Below are 24697 nucleotides of genomic sequence, written 5' to 3' on the forward strand. Positions count from 1 at the left end.
TTCACACAATCACTTCCGGGGCCAAGCGTTCACACAATCACTTCCGGGCCCAAGCGTTCATATATCACCTCTCGGGCCAAGGTGGGAATTTGGCAGAGCTGCGCCTGACTCTGCCATGGTGAACGAGGGGGACATTGTCTAAGCCACAGGGGAAGCATGTGTCCTTCCTCGCTGGACATCATTTTCCAGAGCACAAAAGGGTGTGGGGCTCTCTTAACCTTGGGGTAAAAATCCCACGTTGTGAAAACATGAACACAGGTGCTAGGAATACCTGGGCTTCTGGCCAGCCTCGGGCTTTTAAATCCAACGTGGACTCACCCCATCGGAGGAGGGAAGGACAGAAGCCAGGGAGCCTGGGTCCCCGTGGACGGCCGCGCAGCTGTCCCTGCTGCCAGGATCGCTCTGCCCGGAGCCCAGGGTGGGCGCTGTCTGCTGAAGGCCGCGGTGAGAGAGTGATCTCAGCTCAGAGGCTCAAGGGAGCAGCTGCACAGCTGCAGCTTACCGGTGGCAGCAGGGCCGGGGAACCCTGGAAATGGGAGCCATTTCAAGACCAGGGAACCGGGAGGAAACGGGACAAAGATCTCGGGTTCTACTCAGTCACCTCCACCGCCTTCTCGAGCCATGGAAAGAAAAGGTCCAGGAATCAGCAGAGGGAAGCTAGGGAGAGGTAACTTTTTCTTTTAATTCTATTGTCTTGCACTCTCACTCAGCGCTCTAGTTGATGTGACCAAAGAAATCATATTTTTCTTCTTTATTGAAATAGGGTCGCACTGTGTAGCCCAGGCTGGCCTCAAACTCCTAATGATCCTCCAGCCTTAGCCTCCCAAGTGCTGGGATTACAGGTGTTTACCACCACCACAGGCCCCCCCGCCCCCGGCAAAGGGGGGTCATATTTGTCACACTCTGTTTACATAAAGGATGACATTCTTTGGATGCTGGTCACCAGGGAATGTTTGTAAGTTAACTTCCTGTTTCATCAGCTCCTCTTTTTGTGGAACTTGATGTTATCCTTTAACTAGAATTTGTTGTCCTTCTCTTACATTCTCAGCAATTGAGGGCTGTCGTTGAAGTAGACATGAAAAGTGTCACCTCAACTCTCTGATCAATATATCGCGGAAAATTTGGAATAACAAACACATCCCCATGTTAATAGGAGCACAAGTCACAATAGCTAAATCTTGGAAACGGCCTATATGTCCACTGACAAATGAATGGATAAAGAAAATGGGGTGTTTACACACAATGGAGTACTACTTTGCCATAAAGAAAGATAAACTTGAGTCATTTGTAGAAAAATGGATGCAGCTCAAGACCGTAATGTTAAGTGAAATAAATGAGACACACAAGCTTAAATATCACCTGGTTTCTCTTATATGAAAACCCCAAAATAAAAATGAAGAGCAAAATAAAAAATAGGTAAAGCAGGTAGAGAGATAGATCTTTCTCAAATGGGAAGGGAATCGAGAGATAGAGGGAGGTGTGAATGAAAAAGGACTTGAGATGAATTATCTCCATGAACCAACTCCACATAAGGAATGCAACCATTATGTACTGCAAACATGGACTAATAAAAGAAAAACAAAAAATAAAGATGAAGTAACAAACACGAAAGAAAGGCTCTCCCCTGGTTTTCCTATTGGTTAGACCACTTTTCAGCTTAAATTGCAGTCATTCTATCAAATTAGCTGTTCACCTGGAAATGAAGGACATTCCACTAAAAAACAAAGATACTCTCAATTTGGGTCATTTATTTAATGTCCAGGACAGCACTGGCTCACAAGATTAGAATATGAACCATATATCATTTTAAACATTGTGCTAGTGACATTAAAAATAGAAAGATGAAATTAACTTAGTTGTATACTTTGTTTAGCTCAGTATATCAAAAATATCTTCTGAAGTGGGCCATGGTGGCACACCCCTGTCATACCAGCACTTGGGAAGCTGAGGCAGGAGTATTTCAAGTTTGAGGCTAGGCTAGGCTAGGCTACATAGCAAGACCCTATCTCAAACAAAGAAACAAACAAAAAATTCACTATTTGAGCATGTAATCATATAAAAAGTATTGAATTTTCTTATATTTTTTTCTTCATAAAAAGTCTTAAACCCCAGACACTTTCAACTATTTGATCTTCAAAGCAGGGCCCAAAAACATAAAATAGAGGAAAGATAGCCTCTTTAATAAGTGGTGTTGGGAAAACTGGATACCCACATGCAGAAGATTGAGTCTAGACCCATATATCTCACCAGGCACTAAATTAAAATCAAAACAGATCAAAGATATAAATGTTAAAACAAAAACAACCTGCTGAATATAAAATAGCTACAACTCTTGAAGACATAGATGTAGGCCAGGACTTTGAACAGAACCCCAATGGCACAAGAAGCAACAATGAGAATCAACATATCAAATTATCAAATTAAAAATTGTATCAAATTTAAAAGCTTCTGCACAGCAAAGACAACAACCAACAGAATGAACAGACAGCCTATAGAATGGGAAAATATTTTGCCAGCTATTCCTCAGACAAGGCTCATATCTAGGATATATACAGAACTCAGAATAATTAGACCAGCCAAAATAAAAGACCCAGTCAAAAAGTGGGTCATGGAAATGAATAGACATTTCCCAGAAGAAGTACAGATGGCCAAAAAATACACAAAAAAATGCTCAAAAACACTGGCCATCAGAGAAATGAAAATTAACACTGAAATTCTATCTGTTATGGCTTGTATCTAAATGTCCCCCAACACCTCATGTGGTCCTAAGTGGGGCTTTTCAGAGGTAGCTGAATCTGAAGTGTATGATGCTAGGATCAAGGGTGTGTGATTATTAAATTAGTCCACTGATTGGTTTAGCATAGTTCTGGGTAGAATTAAGGGTGCCCTACCCTGGGTGTGAGTGCTATCTGCCCTAAGGGTGGGTAGTCTGGATAGCATATAAGGGACAGAAAGAGGGTTACTTGTCACTTGCTGCTTCTTCACTACTTTGCTACTTTGCTGCCTTCTGCTCACTATGAAATGTTTCTCCTCTACAATGTCCCTCTGCCATACCACCCTGCCTTGTAGCCAGCCAACTATGAAGTAAAACTTCCCCAAACTGAGCCAAATGAACTTTTCCTCCTTTAAGTTTGGGTGTTGGGTATTTTGTCTTGGCAGTGGGAAAAGTAGCTAAGACACTATCTTACTCCAGAAAGATTGGCCATCACCAAGAAATCAAATAACAAACGCTGGTGAGGTTGCAGGGAAAAAGGAACTCTTCAGCATTGTCAGTGGGAATGTAAACTAGTACAACCACTATGGAGATCAGTATGGAGATTCCTTAAAAAACTAAAACTAGAAATTTCACTTGACCCAGCTATTCTCCTTCTAAGAATCTTCCCAAAAGAGTTAAAGCCATCATATTACAGTGATATATGCATATTCATGTTTATAGCAGCACAACTCATAATAGCTAAACCTTGGAAACAGCTCATATGTGCATTAAGAGAAGAATGGATAAAGAAAATGTGGTATTTATATACAAGAGTACTAATGTGCTATATAGAAGGATAAACTTGAGTCATCTGTAGGGCAATGGATGCAACTCAAGACCATAATGTTAAGTAAAATAAATTAGACACACAGGCTTAGATATAGGATGGTTTCTCTTATATAAGAAACCCAAAATATAAATAAAGAGCAAAATAAAGGATAAATAATAGGAAGTAGGGAGATCTTTTTCAAATAGGAACAGGAACAAGAGATGGGGGAAGCAAGGTGGGATCGGAGGGGAAAAGGACAAAAAAGATGTGTTCTGTTCATATACAAACTCCCTGTTATAAATGTAATCATTATGTACTGTAAACATGGACTGATTTTAAAACACATTAATAATAAAAAATGTAAAAAGTCTTAAAACTCATGTGTATATTTCATAGTTCTGGCACACTTTAATTTGGATTTGCTACTGAAAGAAATTGGGAAACACAACCTCCAAAAATGCCACTTTGGCACAAGGATTATTTTGAGCTGAAGGCAACTGAGAATCGTCAGCTACAGGAAGAGTTTTCTGCCCTCCTTCTGTCTACCTAAAAACAGCCTAAATTCCTCTTGATGAGGTCCCATCCTCCATACCTCTCCACCCTGACATGGGAAGAGCGAGCAAGGCAGACATGAGCATGAGTGGACAAACCTCACTAGAATAGCCCTTATCTTCCATTAGGTCCTGGTGTGTGTCTGGGCACCTCTCTCTGATTTACCATCCCTTGAACCCCAAAGCCCTTTTCTTTGTTAAAATGGAAGATAAGCCCCCAAGCCTAGCTGCCCCTTGGAGTTTTGCCTGCTTTATTCTTAGTAAGGATCAATAAACCAGGCATGCATCTTTTGTCGGTTTATCTTTCTATTTTATTTATTTATTTATCTTTTTGGTGCCAGGAATCGAACTCAGGACCTTGCTCTTGCCAGGCAGACGTGGCGCCACTGAGCTACATCCCTGGCCCTTGTCAGTTTATCTTGCAGGGCCCCAGAGACTGAATTAAGAAAGAATTTTCTTCCCAACGCCACTATTTTGACCACTCCTTAGTCAAACTTGGTTACTGGCTGTGTGTCAGACAGTGCAGACCTAAGAGAATGCTATGCAGCATATATCATTTCTAATCGACACTTTGTTTCTAATAAAACTCATTTTTGTGCATACATCCTATTATTACAGAAATTCAACTGAAACACAGGTACCTTTTAGCAATAAAGAGCACTTAATGTCTTAACTATGTTTAAAATATTTCAGTTTTACTTTCTTGAAGATTCCAGAGCTAAGCCAGCCAGTCCTTTCCCAACTTTCTTCATACTTTAGTCCTGAAAAAGCCATCACCAGTAGCTTTCCAAAGTAGGAGAAAAAAAAAAAAGTCAATCTCAACTCAAAAATTATATGTGGCCAGGTGTAGTGGTGATCCCAGCACTCAGGAGGCTGAGGCAGGAGGATCACCATGAGTTTGAGGCCAGCCTGGGCTGCGCAGTGAGTTCAAAGCCAGCCTGAACTGCATAGCTAGACACTCTCCAAAAAACCAAACAAAAATAAAAGAAGACCTAAGTCCAAGTAAGAGCCACATTTGTACCTCCCTGCGGTTTTCTATTCTGTAATCAGTGGTGGTTGTTGGCAGTGCTTTTACTTGAGATGCAAGGTGGCAAAACTCTTCAGAGTCCAACTAAGATAACCACAAGTTCTGAAGTCAATTAAAAATATCTCATTGGGTATAACTAGTAAGATGCCCCATTCAATGGCTTTAATTATTTCACATTTAGAAACAAGACGTGCATTTGATTAAAGCATAATTTGATTTGTTACAATCTAATCAAGGGCATGTGTTTGGGCACTTACTGTTTACCCAAAAGTGTAAAGATGTGTGCTTATCCCTTCGGATATCCCTTTACATTTATGCAAATGTTCAGGGCCTAAAATCCAAGACTAGGACTAGGTATGAAAATCAGCACACGCCTGTCGCTCTCCCTCCACCGCAGCAGGCCTGCGCTTCGCTCTCCTGCCCTGCTGCGCCCAGCTGCGGCCCTCACTGGCGGACAGCGTGTCCTTCTCCTCAGCCCAACATCACCCCGAAGGATGTGTTTTTCACTGTTCATTTCATAGCCAAAGAGACTAAATTCTCCCCCAAAGGGCCCGATGGAGGTTATGAAGGCATCGGTTAAGGGTTTGGTAAACGAGTGACTCCGCGAGCGAGTCGGTGAATGAACGCGGCCTTCGCGTGGGACGTGGCCCATGAGCAGGGTCCAGGGTTGGAAGCAAGGTCCACTTCTAGGCCTCAAGTGTCGTCTGGAGGCCTTTTCCAGGCTCAGACTGTCAACTCTTCTCTGGAAGTTCGTACAAAAATAAATCTGGAGAATGTTCTGGATGCCTGGAGCTGTCGGAGGAGTTCCTCAGAGGGACGGACTGGAGGTCTGGTCATAGCTGAGCAGCTCCGCTTTCCTTACGCTGCCACCTCACGGCCACGAAGTTCCCCTCAAGCTACTGCTCAGTTCAGTACAACTCGACTCTTCACCCACCAGCCTGGAACTACGAAGAAAACTAGTACAGGCTCCACTGAATCTGAAAGCATCCCAGTGTGATGCTTCCAGCCCTTCTTCCAGTCCTGACTCTGCCCCGGGGTTTTAATTACCTTCCACAGACCCCTACTCAGACCATGGCTTTGGGAAGTCTATGTACTTCTGGAAATCACATGCCTCCTTTTTCCACTTTTCTCCGAAGGGCTGTGAGTGGATTCTTGCAAGATTAAGAACCAATATGTATAACGCACAATGGAGTATTTCTCTGCCACGAAGAGAGAGAAACTTGAAGCATCCACAGGTAAATAGATGCAAGTGGCAACCCTAATATTAAGTGAAGTAAGTTAGACACACAAGCTTAAATATTGCATGGTTTCTTTTAGATGAGAAACTCTTATATGAGAAAGAGAGAGAGGGAGAGAGAGAGAGAGAAATAGAAGATAAATACAGAGATCTTTTGCAAATGGATGGGAGAAGAAGAAACAGAGGGAAGAGGGAAAGAGGAAAAGGAAAGGAGATGGGAAAAAATAAAGGAAAAAATGATGAAAATTCAGCTTTTTGCAAATGGGAAGGGAACCGATTATTGGAAGGAGCGAGGAGGGAGCGGAGTAGGAGATGAAAGAAAAGAATTAAGACGTATTCTGAATGTGTACCAGTTCCCCACAATGAATATAATCATTATGTACTGCAAATACATACTAATAATTTTTTTAAAGCACTAATATGCAAAGTAGACCTGCACACTGGGAATCGAGAAGCAACATGATCACCACAAACAGTCAACAGAGAGAGACCCACAGATGCCCAATGGCCAAGGACCCTGTGAGCTGCTGGCAGCAAGGGAGCCCACATCCTGGTCTGGCCATGGCTTCAGGCCACTTCCTGTGTAGCTGTGTACCCTCCCCGGCTTCACTAGGTAGAATGATCAAATCACTGTGCTACACTCACCCAGAGAGGGGGACTGCAGTTAAGAGCATCATCTTTAGGTGCAAAGAGGAAATCCAAAGCTTGACCGGGCAGTGCCATTCATGGGGCTGCATATGAGGGGTGACAGAGGACTCGCATCTCTAGAATGGGTTGCATTTATAGAACCTGAAAATCCATTATTGAACCAAAAAATCAGGAGAAAAAAGGCAATAGAGGTATTCATTCTTTTATTCCAGGTACTTATGAAAGTCACTAATAAGAGTAACTTCTCTCCCTGAGAAGTTTTCTAATTCTGCTTTGGCCCATGTTCTTCATTAAAGAGATAGAGAATGAGAACAAATTACTTTTTCAGCAAAATTAAGTTCAGTTGCATTTTTCTGTCATTTAATATAAAAAGATTCATCCTTTATTCCACATTAATAAAGGAACAAGCATTCAAGGAAGAATTAGAACAGTGTGTGATTTATTTCAGTGTAAAGATGGTTCAGAGTCAAAAATTGTAGCAATGCAAGTCACCACATGAATGGCCTAAAGGACAAAATGAAGTGGTTTTCTCATATATACAGAAAAATGTATTTGAACTAATTCTGAGGGAACCAAAGGATAGAAGGAGGGCAGTGGAAGGGGAGGTGAAGGGGCCATAAAAAGAATGAAAAATTTAGCTCAGTGGTGTGTGCCTTCCTCACAAGCACAAGGTGCTAAATTCAATCCCTGGTACCGAAAACAGCAACAACAACAAAAAAGAATGAAGATGTGTTATGCGTATGCACCAACTGCCCGTGATGAATGGAATCATTCTGTAGCACAAATGTGCTAATAAAAATTTTTCAAAATTACTATCTTTATGACTATATAATACTTTCAAATGCATTGTTAACATTTCGGACAATTATTTGCTTAATAAGCATTCTTTTCTTATGTACCATTTTGTTTGTTTCTCATACTATTCTTTTAATAATGCAATGGGCTAGAAAGTAGATAAATAAACCTCTGGGGCAGCATTGGAAAACCTATGGCATGCACACCACAGCCAGCTATTTGTAATCATGGAAAGTTCCAAAAGGTTCACCATCACTGCTCCAGGGGGGAGTGAAAGAAATCGGGGGGAAAAAACTGATTGTGAAATCTTAAAAAAGATGTTTAGAAAATCAGAAATTGAGAAAAGATTTCTTAACTTGCTAAAAAATAGCAGCAAATTCAGTGTTTATTGGGAAAATATTGGAACTGTCTACTTTAAAGTTGAGAATAAGATTAGGATGCCTTTTAAATCATTCCTACTTTCCATGTAGAAGTTTCCAGTAGAAGTTTTAACCAATAAAGTAAATCAAGGGAAAGAAAGGATACAAAGATCAGAAGAGCAGGAGTAAAAAATAAACTCTCTTGTCATTTCTTACAGATAATGAGATAGTCACAGAAAACTCATAAGTGATTCAGCAGAAAAAAACTATTAACCTAGGAATTAACCTAACAGAAATGCATAAAACTTCTAGGAAATCTTTCAAATTCTATGAAAGCAGTATTTTCCCAATTTTAGTGCACACACTAATCATCTAGGAATCTTGTACTCTGGCTCAGTAGTTCTGGAGACAGGAGGCGCATTTCAAAACCAGGCAGGTGATGCATTTGGTCGGTGGGCTGCCCTGAGAAACATGATCGCGAATAAAAAATACACAGAGATAGAGGACATTTCCATGTGGACACACCTCACTGCTGTAAAGATTCTGTTTTTCTCCACACCAATCTATGATTTTAATTTCATTCCCACCAAAATCTCAAGAAAATCTGGGGGCACGAGATATTTACTCAATTTACATGGCCGGGGTCGGGGGAGAGGCCAACTTTCAGGAAAAAAAGAACAAACTGAGGGGAAGGGTAATTCTGTTATCATATTTTAAAACATGCTTAAATAAAAAGTGCAGGAGGCCATTGGTTTGGGCTGAGCTTCTGCACTGGGCTCAACAAACCAAACCAAGATGGAGTCGCTCCTGACACCATACCAAAGCCAAGTTGTTTATCTGATCACCTGAGAAAGCTGGAGATGGAAAGATGGTAGCCAAATTCCCAGACAAATCAGTTTTGAACAGCAAGCATGATAAAGAAGTCTCTTCTGCTTTAACTTTTAGAAAGAAAGCAACTTTAAAATAATTTTGTCTTTTGACAGACATAAAACCAAGGAAATTTTGAGATACTACCAACAACTGGCCAATGGCACAGGAACGGACAATAAAACAATGGTAAGAGAATAGGACATCCAGAAAGAGAACTCGTGGGCTTGATGTGTGAAAGAGATGGCAGCAGTGCACTGGAGAAAAGAGAAATTGTTTGATAAATGGTGTGGAGAAAATTGGCTTACCATATGGAGACGATAAAATTAAATCAGAACTCAGCACACACACACAGCAAAGTACTCGCTGTGGTTTATGTTTCTTGATCTTGGGCTTCTGATTCAGAGGCAGAAAGCTAAGGAGAGACAAACTTTCAAGCAGCTTGGCTTCCTACATGAGCACATAAGATCTACCACTGCTTGCCTCTGCCTCTCTCTCTCTCTCTCTCTCTCTCTCTCTCTCTCTCCACTACTGGGCCTTCACAGTGAATTACATCCCCAGTCCTTTTTCCTTTTCTTTTGTTTTTTTTATTTTGACAGAGGCTTTCTCTAAGCCATTAAGTTGCCCAAGCAGGGCTCAATTCCTTCTCTTGGCCCTGTCATTCATAGGAATTTCTCTCCAGTTCTCACAATGGGCCAATCCTGTACATGGACCTTAGCACATGGTATTGTGAATTGTCAAAAAAATATTTTTTTGGTCTTCATAAATATTTTTACTGTGAAGTTGGAAAAACCCACACAAGCAGCTGATAACCACATGCAGGCTTAACTACACCCAACTTTTGGTTATTAAATCCAACATATCAGCAGCTGCATTGTTCACAAATTTGATTTTCATATCTTTGTTTTCATTCAAGTTCACAGCAAAAATATTTGAATAAGTCAAGGTCATGCATATAGCTGTCAGACAAATCATTAGGCTGATAGGAACTCATCGACTGATCAACAATGCTTAGGCAAGTCACTTCCTGAGTCCTTTCCTTTGTGTCCCCTCTCTCTTTAGCTGAAGTCTCTGGGCCTGGCCTCCCTGCGTGTCTAGGAGCAGTACTAGAACTTGAAGGTCTTCATACCAAAACTCAAGAACTCAGCAATGAGTCATGATTCCTCCTGCCATAGTACTGGCCTTAGTCTAAAGGCTACCAAATGAGCTTCCACTATATGGCTTTTCATAAGTTACTGCCTCAATAAAATGATTTATTTTTTTAAAAAATTTCTATTATCTTATGACTGGGGAAACTTCCAGTTTAAAAAAAAAATGCTTAAACTTTAGGATTTTTTCATCTGTTTCCCATATATCCCCTTATAGAGACTTTATCCCTGTTATGCCCCAATACAAAAATTAAAAGTCTTAACCTGTTGAATTCTCTGTGGTACCAACTCTGGCCTGTCTAGGTCTCCAATTATCATTTGCACCTGATCCCTGGAACCCTGTTGGTTTTGTAGGGTGCCCCACCATTTACATTACACGCTGCCAACCTCCTTCATCCTATTTGCTTGCCTCGTTCCATTACCCATTTGGTATCTGTCACAGAAACTTTATTTTTTCATTTAAGTTTTGGAACTTGGCAATTTATTATTGAATACATTCATGGAGTATGAAATGATATAACTTGTGAATACAATATGAAATAATGAAATCCAGCCAATCAATATATCTATCATCTCAAATAATTGTCATCATCATTGATATTTGTGTGTATTTTTGGATCCTTTTGCATTTAGGCAAGTGCTCTGCTACTGAACTATGGCCTCAGCCTAATATTTATCATCTTTGTAGTGAAAACATCTGAAATTTACTTTCTTAGCAATTTTTAAATGTACAGTATGGAAGGGGAAAGGAAAGAAGGGAAAGGAAAAATTATGAGAAAAGAAAAAAATGGAAATGATGTCTATGTAAATAGGGAAGGGTGGAGGGGATGAAGGGCGCACAAGTAATGGGGAAAAAATAAGAATCAAGATACATCATGCACAGGGACAGGCACCCAATGATAAATGTAAATGAATTGTATACCTAAAATGTACCAATAAAAGAACTTAAGAATAAAAAAAGTACAGTATACTATTATAAGCTATCACACTCATGGCATGCAATAGATACAAAAAACCCTTATATCTCATTTCTATCCTTTAACCATCCTCCATTGCCCCAACCTCCTGGGCTCTGGGAGCCACTATTCTATCTCTGTTGCTATGAGTTTGACTGTTTTAGCTTCTTCCTATAAGGGAGATCATGCAGTATGAGTCTTTCTGTGCATGGGTTATTTCACTTAGCAAACGTTCTCTAATTTCATCCATGTTGTCACAAATGCCAGAATTCCTTTCTTTTTTAAAGCTTGTTACAGTACCTCTAAAATGCCATGACCTAGTGACAAGTCTTGTCTTCTCCCGGCATCTTGTCTTTTTCAACAGTACACCTTTGCCTCAATATTTTCTCATCTTGTTGACCAAGATGTATAAGCAATTTTATCAGATGTTTGCTGAAGTCTCGTATTTGACGAAAGTGACTTTCCCTGACATGTAATCTGCTGATCCTATCCAAAATGAAATGTTTATCTTGGTACACATGGTCTTAGTAAATTCAAAGCAGATCCTATCATTTACTGTTCCTTTCTCCAAATGCTTGCATATGAAATATTGTTCTGTTGTTCAGAATGACTTTTACCTGGACATGGAGATTTGAAAGTCAAGCTGCAGCAAAATTCTGGACCAAAAAAAAAGCCATCAATTTATAGTCACCAATCTTAAACAATAAGGAAATTTTTACTATTTCACATAACAAGAAACCCTGGGGTAGAATGGCTTCAGCTTGGTAGATTCAGCAGCTCAATAGTATTATCAAAGACCCACATTCTTTCTCACATTATATTTCATTGCAAAGAACTGGGCCATCTGGCCCTCCAAACCAATCACCGGGAAGCGGAAACAGATCCAAATTTAATCCTGGAGCACATGGGAAAGAGATGGGCAACTGCTCCAACTTGGCTCTTTACCAGATCAGAGAAATCAGGCAAAGGCACTCAGCTGGGCTTCAGACAGAAGCAACTGCTCCCCAATTTGGAGGGTGGGAATATTCGAAGATTGTTACTGATGAAAATCCACTGGATACCATGGGTTTTTACCTATCCAAAATAGTTTAAAGTGGGATTGTGTCCAAAACAAAAGGGTAGATTAAGTTATCGCTGAAGTTCCCTGCCAACTGCTTCATGCTGCAATGCTGTTCTCATTGTTTTCCCTGTCGAAACTGCTTAGAGTTTGGAATTGTGCACATTAGCAGGGCTTGTGGTGCCAGCAAAAGCGCACAGTTGCTGATCTGTGAGCATTTCCCCAAATAGCAGATTTGCGGAAAACTGAGTTACGGGATTCTAAGTACTGTGAATTCATACTTGGAACAGTTTTTTTGAATATCTTGACATATTAGACCCCAGTCGCTCCTCTGTAAATAAACAAACTATACTACTACATTTGGGGCTGGGCAAAGCAATACAGGCTTTACTAACTTTTTCCCTCCCTGGAAATGTACCTTTTATTTATTTTGGGCTGAAAGCAGGTGATTATGTTAAATAAGGCAACAAATTAAATGTGGATGTCACTGATGCAAAGGAAGATAATTTAAGGAAAAGCTGACCTGACTCATTTAGTCAAGTGTAGAGACATTCTCGTACTACCTCAGGAACTATTCAAGTAAAATGCAGTTTGTGTGACTTCCACCAGAGTTACTCAGGTACTGTCAGAGCCCACTAGGGGAGTAGAGGGGAACATTAAGTGGAAAAGAAAGTTATTTTTGTGGCAGTCATGGTATGATTACCTGAGGATCCATAAATTATCAGCCAAGGTTCGGTCTTCTTTGGTATTAACAACATGCACAGGTCACTGAATTCAAGTGATACTGGCAGGGTGGAAAATACAAGCATTAAAACTCAGAAAACAATTAGATTTTGGAAGCGAGAAAGAAGCATTGAAGATAATGTTAAGCTTTTATGACATTGGGCATTACATTGGGCAATTACAGCACAGTAGATATAAGTTGAGTGCTTAGTACAGTTATTGTATTTTACTTCCCTCAGTAGTTCTATTAAGTACTACTGTTATCTCCATTTTCCAGCTAAAGAAACTGAGGCTTCATGGAGTTCATTTACTAAATGGCAGAGGTGAGATAAAATCGATATCACAATTCCTAATTCATCACTGCACTCGAGTGTTTCTGGTGAGGAAGAGGAAAATGAGGAGTTTCTACTTAGAAATATGAAACTTTGGATGTGGGTAGGAAGGACATCCGATTGAAGATGCCTAGCAGGCTGTAGGAGATATGAAACCAAGTTCAAGAAATGGCTTAGGACAGAGGACAGATGTGAGAGTCGTTTCCTGAGAAATGGAAGCTCATATATGAGCCTGCCCTGGTACGAGCAGAGTTGTACTAGTGCCGTTGTGTTGTGTGGGCATCTGTGTGCACCTAGACCATTAGGAAATGAAGAGGAATGGATTGATCCACAGGCTGGCCTTCCAGTGTAACACTGGGCCAGTCACTTAGCACTGTGGTCCTGCATACACGAAGCGCTTGCTGGCTCGGGTGTTCACACAAATGAAGATCTGGACTAAGGGACTCAAAATGAGCGAGAGAAAGAAGACAAATCCAAGTTACTGCTGAAACAACTAATTGTGAGACTCATGGCGCCATTAACCAGAAGAGGGAAGACTTTCAGACAGACAAAAAAGAGCTTTGCTTCGGATGTGCAGATTTTGAGGTGTTAGCCACAGATCTTTCTTTGGTCGTTGGTAACTAACCTGCTGGAAAAGAAATATTTATTTAGATTGTTGGGGTTTAGAAAATGATATCCCCAAGTGTGGGTGGTGCTTCACATGCCGAGGAGTTTGAATTAAAGAAACAAAGCTATCCCAGAATTGCGGTCTCTCTGACCTCCTCCGGTCCCTCTTTCTCTTGTTCCTCTTTCTCCCCAAAACACAGTGAAAAGCTTTCTCTGAAGCCCCGTGATCTGACCAAGGGAGTCCCCTCTGGAAGGGATGCAGTTGTCTTTGGCCCCTGCTCTGTGATCTTATCAGGAAGAAGGCTAATTGGTGCCACACCCAGAGCCCACACTGCCTGAGGCTACTGTCCACTCTTTCTCCCAATAATAAGGGTCCAGTCTCATTAGGTTACAGTACTGGGTACTCGCTTTTCACTCTTATGACACCCTTGTACATGTCATAAATCTGTATGCCTTGTTTTCGATTTTTGTTTTATTTTATTTCTTTGGCGTAGTGGGGATTGAACCCAGGTCCTTTGCACTGACTACCTGGCCAGTCGTTTTTTATTATTTTGCGACAGTTCTTACTAAATCACTAAATTCCCCAGGCTTGGCTCCAACTTGCTATCCTCCTGCCTCAGCCTCCCAAAGTGTTGGGATTACAGATGAGAGCCACTGTGCCCAGGTTCTTGTCTCTCATTAATTGGGCTATTAGTTCATTTCTCAGACTCAAATATCAAATCTCCATACGGGAAAATGAAAGTGTTTTCTTGTCCTTACAACAAATACACTGAACACAGATCTGACCAGAGTAAGAGGATGAAGCCGGGTGACTTGTTGAGTAACCTTTGAGATCTCTGCCTCTCTGGCTCCCTGACAGGTCCCCGTGGCAACATGACTCCTGGCCCAGTCACACTGCCTCAGGTGGATCAGCCAGTTTTCCCTGCTGCCTGACAAAGGGCAAAGCACTGTCAATATTTTCTGAGTGGCGATGTGCTTCAGGGTATTTTCCCTACTCTAGCTGATTGTTTCTTCCCTTTCTCTTTATTCGCCTTCCTAACAGACCTCTTCCTTAGCTTTTCCCATGTTGCTCTTCCTTCCCTTATGTTCTTCCGCTAGACTCTTGCTTCAAGGGCAGCTCCTTGCTAGTTCATTCATTCTTTCCCCGTTGCCTGCACAGTTTTCTTTGCACCTTTCCTAGGCTCATGAAAAGTCTCCTGGTTACTTAATGACCAACCAACGATGACTCTACCCTTCAGTCTTTTCCCTCTTAGCCTCATCTCCTGCCCTTATCATCCTCGTTAATAGCTAATTTGTACCAGGCCTTGAATTGATTGTTCTTCCTGCATCAGCTCGTTTAATTATTACACTGATCCTATGTGGTGGGCATGCTCAGTTAGTTCCATTACTCGAGGAACTTAGGCTTGAACCATCACACACCACAAGCCTGAACCCCATGGTCAACCTGCCTGAAGCCCTGATGACAGCCAGGAGTGAACCCTGGATGATCCGACATCAAAGTTCGAACCACCACAGGCATCGCCACCTTTTCTGGGTAAACTAGTTTCACCTTTCTTACCTTTAACCAATTTCGTTCCACTTTTCTGAAGTATTTTCATTTAGATAATGAGTGTAGCAATTACTGAAGCAGCTATTCTTTAAATATTGTCCTACCTAAAGGCCCTTTTAGTTTCATTTTTTCCTCCTTCAGCCCCAAACCAACCCAGTCTCACACATCATACTCTCCCAACATAGGTATTCATAAGGCATTCACCTGCCTTTACATCACTTTCTTTCCTGTTCATCTCAACCCAATATGGCTAAGAAGGAAGGTGATTTCACGTATTATGAGAGGGAAATATTACAAAAGACTACAAGGCACAGTTTTATACATATTTGAAAAAACCAAACCCGTATAAGATGTACATACACAGAACAGTTAAAAGTACACTATTGTGCATGATAATCAAGTGTCCCCAAGAAAAATAAAAACAGCAAACTGCAGAAATCCATGACAGTGGTAGATTTTAAGGATTCATGAGATTATCTGGGGAGAGGGTGGGAATTCGAGTGAAGACAGAAATCAGCATCTTTAACAGACAAGTATTTATTAAGCACCTCTATGTATTAAACATTAAGTTAAGTTACAGGTGTACACCTGTAATCCAAGCACTTGGGAGGCTGAGACAGGAGATTCACCAGAAGTTCCAGGCCAGCCTGGGCTGCATAGGGAGCTCAAGCCCAGCCAGGACTCTGTAGTGACACCCTGTCTCCAATAAAAATTGTTAATAATAATAAGTTAAAATTATTAGAATAAAGAGATATGTAAATTTTTTGTCTTTTTCCCAAATAGCTTTGTTTATAGGGAAGGCTTAAGAGGGAAATACACAGCAATACAGAGGGGCACTTAATACACAGGGCAAGAGTTTCAGGAATTCTAAAAATGCAGAGAACTTACCTCAAGAAGAACTATAGTCAGGTGTGGTAGTGTAGAGGATCACTGTGAGTTCAAGGGCAGCCTGAACTCCATAGAAAGACCCTGTCTTTAAAAAAAGAAGGAGGAGAACCAGAGTTATAAGCCCTAGGAGAGGTCAGTTTGCATAGGTCAGAGGCCTTATGAGTCAAGCATTGAACACAATGGATGCAAAGACTCAGAGTCCACAAGAGGAAGCAATGCGGTGTATGGAGGGGCTAGGAAGGAAGGGCTTCCAGGTGAGGATGAGAAAAGGGCCGACAGAGGTGAGTAAGAGGGAAGACAACACAAGTGAGTTTTAAAGGCACCACTGAGCGACCGTCCTCAGGAAGTGTCACCAGACAGGGCATGAAGAGTCCCCCAGAGAGGAGGTAGGGACCCCGACTCAGCTCACTGAGTGAGTTCTTGACACTCGTCACAGAAAAGAATTTCAGGCCACACCACTGAGAGGCATAGAAAGGTTTTCTTAGGCAGAAGTGAAGAAGGAGACACTCAGAGAAAACAAAGTAGAGCCCTCAAGGGGGAGACGTGCAGGGCGGCCTGGGGGTATACATTTGCTCTTGGAGGTGGCTGTACCATGGGGATCTAAGATGTTTTGCCTAAAAACACTCTGAAACCACTGAATCTGTTTCTTCTTCTTAAGGTCAGGTTGGTGCCCTTTGCTTTATCAAGTAGGTTAATTTATGGACTTAAGAGTATCTTTATGGGGTTTGGGTGTTATGGATCCAGAAGGGAAAAAAAAGCCTAGCGAGTGGAGGTATGAACAGCTGGGGGTCCGGAGGAGGGGGCGACAGAGAGCAGGCATCCTAAGGAAAGCTTGCTTTCAGAACAAAACTCTCCCACATAACCTGTTAGTCCATTAATCCATGAGTAAAGCTCCCACTTCTCCACGCTGTGCCCTGGGGACCCAGTTTCCAACACATGAAATTGGGGGAAGCATTCGAGCCACAGAAGCTGTGATCTCTGTTCTTGTAGTTCAGAGAACAGCTGTGCTCGAGACGCGAGGCACAATTCAAAGTGAGGCTGCTGAAAACTTCTTAGCGCCAAAGGGCCAAGGATGCTGTTCATGGAAAAGTCAGCATTCCCAAGGGCTAGTGTGGTGGGCTGCACCTGCAGCCCCAGCACTAGGGAGGCTGAACAGGAAGATCACTTGAGCCTGGGAGTTGGAGACCAGCCTGGGCAACATAGCAAGACCTCATCTTGGAAAACCAAGAAAAGAAAAAAGAATCAAAGGGCTACAGGGTTAAGGTGAAGGTCTCTGAAATCCAATTTCAGTTTCCAAACCCTGAGTGTCTTCTTTTCTGTCTCCTAATTTTTGGTTTGTTTTTTGAGACCAAGCCTCACTATCTCTGTCCCCTACTTACCAGTCATCCTTATGGGTGTATAGAACGCTCTACTTCACCTCCTTGTCTTTTCCTATCTTGTCACTCCACCATCAATCTCCCTGCTCCCTTTAGGTCTTTTTGTTTTCCTCTATCTTTCTTTCTTTCTTTGTTCTTTTTTTTTCTTTCCCTACTTATTTGGACCACTTAGTCATGAAGAGCTGAATAACATTACCTTCCATTGAAGGCCTGTTTTGGGGGCACTTTTAAGAATTCTCTCTCTTAATTCTCACAGCAGCAGTACAAGTTAAATGTCACTTTACACATAAACAATCAAGGGCACAGATAGGGTAAATTACAAACTCGTACAACTAGCAATGGACAGGGCCGGGGATTCAGCTCAGTGGTTCCATCACCTCTCTCGAAAGTGAAAGTTCCTGAGTTCGATCCCTGGTACCAAAAAAGAAAAAAAAAAAAAAAAAGAAACAACTAGCAATGGACAGAGATAGGAATCACTTAAACTTTTCAAGTGAGAATTTGAACATAAGCTTCTCTATTTTAATATTTGACTTGAAATGATTTCCCAGTGACCTCGAGATGAAAACAAAAAACCTTTGCTATGATTTACAGTGACCAGCATAGTGATTCCTTTTTCTCTCTCACCTCACAACCAAACCCAGAGAGTTGATGCCCCCAGAGCCCAAAGGTGTTGGACGCTCTTGTAGCATTTCCAGGTTTTGAAACAATAATTTAGGTTTCATTATATATAATGAGTTACAAATCTTACCCAGTGAATTTCTAATCTAACAGTTCTTTCTCACCAAGGAGATGATCAACAAACAGACAAAGAGCTGTAAGGAAGCGATAATAACTCCCAGTAAATCCTCTCTCTCTCTCTCTGTCTGTCTCATTAGGGATTAATTTCAAAGCCTTGTGCATGCTAGGTAAGTGCTCTTCCACGTAACCCCCAGGGCCCAGTAAATACCTGCTTAGGATTGACACCTGCTACAAAAGAAAAAAATAACAAGAGAAAACAAACAACTTGATTAACACATATTTTTCACAGACATATACGAGACACACAGAGAATGAGTTCTCAGAGTTGGCTCCCAACTGCAGCTCATATACCATCTTCTACAAAGCATAGTGAATTTTTATTAAAGTGACAATACAAAGGAAAAGGACTTGGACTCTATGGGCAGCAGCATGGGGAAGAGCAAACACATGGCAGATAAAGGCAGTTACTTAGCAAAGCCTTCCAATATAAACTCCTCGAGTATCATCTACAGGCGATGAGGGTCTAAAGTTGTCTTCCATGGTTAACCTTTGCTGTGTGTGTGTGTGTGTGTGTTAGGAGAGCAGCATTTCTTTCATCTCTATAAATCTGTGTCCTGCTTTTACCAACTAGAGGGAGACCGGGTATCTCTCCTATATTCTCTCTTCTTGTCTTCGGTTCAACAATCCTTCACTTTGTAGGAGAAGCATATTCTGATTTGCCACAGAGCCTTTCAAAGTGTCATTCAGAGCCAGGGGCGGTGGTGCATGCGTGTAATCCTAGCACTTGGGAGGCTGAGGGAGGATGCTTTTCATGGGTTCGAGGCCAGCCTGGGCTACACAGTGAGTTCAGGGCCAGGCTGAACTACATAGCGAGACCTTGTCTCAACACGAACAACCAAACCAAGGCAAAAACCAAAACCAAAGTGTCATACAGGTCCGGCCTGGGTTTGTCGTCTCTCAGCTTTACTCCCATCCTCTCCACTGGTCTGTAGCTGCTCCCCTGAGCAGAGCCTGAATGTTCTATTTGCTGGGGGATCGTGATCTTTCCTTGTGGCTTCATCACAAAGTGGCTGGGAGATCTTCATGTTGTCAACTTTCTCAGCCTTGGTTTCCTCACCTGTGTAAAATCCTGAAGTCCAACTGTCAACTCCAAAGTTTTGGCCAGAAAAAATTTTAGAGTCCTGTAAAGGTCTTTACCCAGTATGAGAGAAGAGAATTCACAAGTTCCTTAACTAGGACCCCATTTGTGCTTGTGACAAATATGATTATTGACACTCTCTCTGTCTTTATGGCATTTATCATCACTTCTTGTCAACGATACCTGGTGTGAAGGTCACAATTTTTAGTGCCTTTAAATATCATCTGAAGGTACATTCCAGCCAAAAAGTTCCATGATTCTGAGCGTGTATCAGTTTCATATCAGGCAAGATCAGAAGGCTTAGTCAATATTATTTTTTCCACAGTGAAACTGTGGAAAGCACATTTCACTTAAGCTAACAAATGTGTATGTATCCTTCACAGTGGAAGAATAAATAGAAGTATAATTTGTGAATTTCCTAATGGTTTCTTCCTGCTAAAAATATTAACCTCTTCTATTCTTTAACAAGAACTTAAGACAAACACAGTTTAGGTTAACATGTTTAGGAACGTTTGTTGTCTTGAAGTGGTTTTTTGGCAAACTTATTTCCCAATCTCCAAACTCAGCCTTCTTTCTCCAGATATTCTCAATGCTATGTTCTCACATATTCATGAATTTGAGATGGTTGGCTCCTTTCCTACTGTTCTCTGACCCCGCCAACATTTGCATATTTCCTAAATCACTCTTATCTACAATGAAACCAATGTCAAATATTTTATTGTTTGAAAGAAATGACCCCAATCAAGAATTTTCTGTTTACTTAGCTATAAGGAGCTACCCCAAATTCAGACCTTACAGTTTTTTCATCTACTCATTTGTAATAAAAATTAAATGGAAATTAAATTGTGGCAACTGTATCTAAGTAGGCTTTGACAAATCATTTCTAAATCTCAGCAGCTATACTGGGCATGGTGGTACACACCTGCCATTTCAGGCACTCAAGAGGCTGAGGCAAGAGGATTCCAAACTCAAGGCCTGCCTGGGCAATTTTGTGAGACCCTGGCTCAGAATAAAAAATAAAAAGGACTGGGGGGTTCCTCTCAGTGGTAGAGTGCCCCTGGGTTCGATCCCCAGTGCTGCACGATAAAAACTGACTGACTGAATGAATATCAGCAGTGAAAACTCTGATCTGATTAAAAAGTTGGGATGTGCAAGTGCTCTAAAGGAGAATGAATTTTCAGAAAAAGCTAGGGCTCAACACTGCACCCTGCAGTCTCCAGGCTGAGCAGGGAAATGCTAAGGAGCTACCTCCCCCATTGTTGCTATTAACGCAGACTGATATAAAAATACCTGCTGTGGGCGAACACAGGCTCTGCAAATGGGCTCCTTCTGAAACTATAGGTGTCAGGGAAATTGTTTTCCCCCTCCAGCTCATTGAAATGCGGATGGCACAGAACCAGGGAAGGGATCTGCTTCCTAATGAGGCAAGATTAGATGCATGTGAATTGGGGCAGGGACAGAAATGAGGGGGAAATCTAATCCGTGCCTATTTTTACATACTTGGAAAGCTCGGGAGCAGAGTAAAACTACCCAGATGCTCAACATTTCCCGAGTAGGGTACAGAATTCACGAGGAGGCGATTTTCACATTTCAGTGGAGTGACCGTCTTTCTTATACTTTCTAATGGGAGAGAAAGCAGTTACTACGGTCAGAAACACATTGCCATATTTTTCACTCATTTAGTTTCTTTGATACAAAACATAAAAGATCACCCAACCAACCACTATTGCATACCTTTCAGCTTTCACTAATGCGTAAGACTCATCTGATAACAAGAGCAAAAAATATTAAAGCAAAGACACAGAGTCAACAAATGAAAACAATGATGACAGAAACTTGTGTAGTGTATTACTCAGTGAAAAGTACATATTCTCAAGAATGTGACCTATGATACCAAGAGTCATACTGGATTCCAGTTCCCACAACCTCAGTTCTTTTCAGGTCTGGTGCTGATAAAAGAACCTAGTAAAGAAGTGGTAGAAGAAACCCAAATTGCACAAAGAAAACCTTACGAAACACAAACTACTGGCACCAACGAAAGTTTCTGAGTTCATAATTTACATAGAATTTCCAAATGTTTTTGCCTATTCAGTCCCCCATATTTTAGAATGATAACATTCTTAGGTTAGTGGTTCCCAGCTTTAAATTTTTCAGGACATTAAATCTTCCCAAAACAGTTGCCAGAGCCAACACAGAGTTGCCAAACTGTAAATTTTGCCAACAACAACAATAACAAAAAGCTACCATTTCCATCGTTTCAGAAAGGAAAGGTTTTTTTCAACACCAAAAAAGTAGGAACTTCCTAACTTCAGAACAAAAGAGAACTCTTCCCAAGAAATACTATTTGTTAACCACAGATAATTTTAAAGGATATACTTGCATTATGAAATAAAAGCAGAAATATTTATAATATTAATGTTTATTTTATAACATGATGTATGTTATGTTTCCTTGGTAAAAATTTACTTTTCATTTTAAAGCACTATGTATATTTGACACGTTGTATTTATTCAATCATTTATATCAGCACGTTGTCAATCATTTTTACTTTAGCTGTTTTAATATGTGTATGGTGGTGTTCTTAACATGCATTTCTTTTAATGATTAATGTTATTGGGCATATTTTTCAAATGCTTGTTTGTTTCCTGTCTGATGAAAGAAAGTCTCTGCATGTCTTGCCAACTTATGAGTTTTGGGGCTTTTTTTTATGTTGAGCTCAAGAGTGCTTTATATGTTCTGGAAACTAGTCCTTTGTGTGTCAGATATGCAATTTACAAACATTACTCCCACCCAGTCTTTAGCCTGTCCTTTTTGTCCTCAACAGGATCTTACAGTTTAGAAGTCTTACAGAATAAAACTTAAAATTTGAGGAAATCTCTAATTTATTAATTTTTTTAAAAAATAGTGTTGTTTTAAAAAAAAATTTTGGTACCAGGAATCGAACTCAGGACCTTGCACTTGCGAGGCAGGTGCAGTGCCACTGAGCTAAATCCCTGGCCCAGTTTTGTTCTTGATGTCATATCCAAGCCCAAAGTCCAAAGACTTTCTCCTACTTTATAGTCTAAAAGTTTTATGCTTGTACATTTCATATTTACACGACCATTTTGAGTTAATTTTTATAAGGGATGAGGGCTAGATGAAGGTTTGCCTGTGAACATCCAATGAGTCAAGAATACTTTTAAGCAAATATCCATGGACTCTAAGCCGGATGAGGAAGATAATGAAGATGGAAACAGGCTTAGAGATTCTTCTTTTAAAATGAGAAGCTCCACTCACAAAGGAAAAGCAGTGTAGCTACAAAGCAAGTGAGCTGATGAGTGGGAGGAGGTTTCAGAAAGGAAAGGTCACTGGTGATGTAAATAAGGGTGCAAGAATGGCCAAGAGGGTGGGAGATGAGGCAGAGACGAGAGGGGTCAAGGGGCTGAGGAAGTGGTGTGGGGGGGCCTCCTGTAGAGCTGCGGTTGCTGAATGAAGCAGGAGTGCGGTGAGGGAAACACACTGGTTGGGGCTGAAGCGTTGTTCAAATGAGCAGGAGAGAGCAGAGATCCTGGAGACAAAAAGGCCTGATGGGAGAAAAGGAGGAGAAATGCTTTGCAACCAGCTATGGGCAGCCAGGAGGATGCCCTTTCTACTTCTCAGCCTCATGGTAGAAGACACATGAGAAAAGGAAAAAGGAACCATACACTGCCCAACCCTTGAAGAGGCAGCAGGGGAAGAAATGTCTTCAGAAGACTTCTGGGTTTTTGTTGATGCAAATAGGAGGAGAAAATATTTCAGAAATGTTGTAGTAGCTGCTCCTAGAACAAGGGGGCAGAAAGGAAGCCCTGTATCAGAAACTCAGAAAGACAGGAGCCAGGAGAAAGCTAGGATTTAGAGAGTAGAGCAGGGCTGAAGTGACAGCTGGGTTGGATGTCATGAAGTTCTGAAGGACACAAAGTTGGGCCTGGATATTAAGTGTGAAAGCTCTGAAGTCATCAGAGAAGAGAGTGAGCAAACATTCAGGGCACTAGAGGAGATAATTATGAGAAAAACATTTACAGAACTGTGTCTTTCAAAGGTGGAGATTACTTTAGTCCAGTGGAGAAAGACTGTACAAAGCAAGTGAATATGTGTCTTAGTTCACTTTCTGTTGCTATAAGTGCACACCACAGACTGGATAATTTATAAAGAATACAGGTTTACTTCACTCATATTTGGAAAGTCCAAGAGCATGACACTGGCACAAGGTGAGGGACTTCTTGCTACATCCAAACATGGCAGAAGGGTCATATGGCAAGACAAACCAGGCCTGCTGATGCAGGTCTCTTCTTATAAAGACACTAACACCATCTTGGGGGGACACCCCCCATGATTTCATCCAACTCAAATTATCTCCCAATGCACCCACCTCCAAATACCATTAATGCATGAATTGGGGTTTTAAGTCTCCAACACATGAACTTTGGGGGCACATTCAAAGCACAGCAATATGTTTGATCCCTGTTATCATGAAATTACTTATTGTTCTATCTACGTGCACCATAATATCCCAAAATATCCATTTACCTATATGTTGCATTTCCACAGTTAGTTGTAGAATATAAATATAGGAACACACACACACAAGTGAGCTACAAACTACAATCCAATCAAACATCCTCTAGACTGTGTTTTAAGGCTCTGGTTCAGTTCAGTTCATTATCTTACTGGTTCCTGCCTCTTTCTCCTTTGGTCTACTTCCATTTTTCATCATGTTTTGACAGGTGAGGTTGCTCATGAAAAGGGATCCAACAAAAATACAAGACTGCCACCTTTGCCTCCTCATCCAGGACAGAGCAACTCTCCCTTTCCTTCTTGCAACAAAGGAGGCAAAACACACCCTCCCACCACCATCCCTCAACTGAGCCAAGTGACGGAGGTCAGCAGTGCAATTGTTTTGCTTATAGGGAGGGACTCTGAATTCGGTCAGTAGGTCACCTGCCCTCTCGGCCTGCACTCAGCTCCATGCTGCCCAAACCCCTGTGAGTTTCCGTTTCAGAATACTTCAGGCTTCAGCCAGCACAAACATGTCACAGCAAGAGGGACAGTGATTGTGTTTGTACACGCTATTAGGATAAGCACAAGCTTTATTTGATCTTCTTTTTTCATATTAAAAAAATCTTTATTATTGCATTACAACCAGAGGAATTTAATCTTTGA

The 24697-nt window shown here is 41.2% G+C and overlaps 2 protein-coding genes across 5 annotated transcripts in view; one reads left to right on the plus strand and one right to left on the minus strand.

The window, feature by feature from the left end:
* Eea1 (early endosome antigen 1) overlaps nucleotides 1–24697 on the minus strand; it is a 196659-nt gene that overhangs the window by 168165 nt on the left and 3797 nt on the right. The gene's annotated exons all lie outside the window — the stretch shown is intronic.
* On the plus strand, nucleotides 1–24697 carry LOC147823575 (uncharacterized). Of its 2 annotated transcripts, XR_015443536.1 has the most exons (4): nucleotides 1–667; nucleotides 9125–9197; nucleotides 13170–15364; nucleotides 24262–24697. XR_015443536.1 is itself a non-coding variant. In XM_087192595.1 (3 exons), the coding sequence occupies exons 1-3, from the start codon at nucleotides 249–251 to the stop codon at nucleotides 10104–10106; spliced, it is 528 nt and encodes a 175-aa protein (XP_087048721.1). In that variant the 5' UTR covers nucleotides 19–248; the 3' UTR covers nucleotides 10107–11177. The 2 variants fall into 2 exon arrangements, 1 of the variants encoding a protein (XP_087048721.1); XM_087192595.1 differs by lacking the exons at nucleotides 13170–15364; nucleotides 24262–24697 and adding an exon at nucleotides 10071–11177 and having other exon boundaries at nucleotides 19–667.

This window comes from Heterocephalus glaber, unplaced genomic scaffold (genome assembly GCF_053883595.1).
Source record: "Heterocephalus glaber isolate CG9 unplaced genomic scaffold, H.glaber_assembly_v1.0 deba00001572, whole genome shotgun sequence".
Taxonomy (NCBI): domain Eukaryota; kingdom Metazoa; phylum Chordata; class Mammalia; order Rodentia; family Bathyergidae; genus Heterocephalus; species Heterocephalus glaber.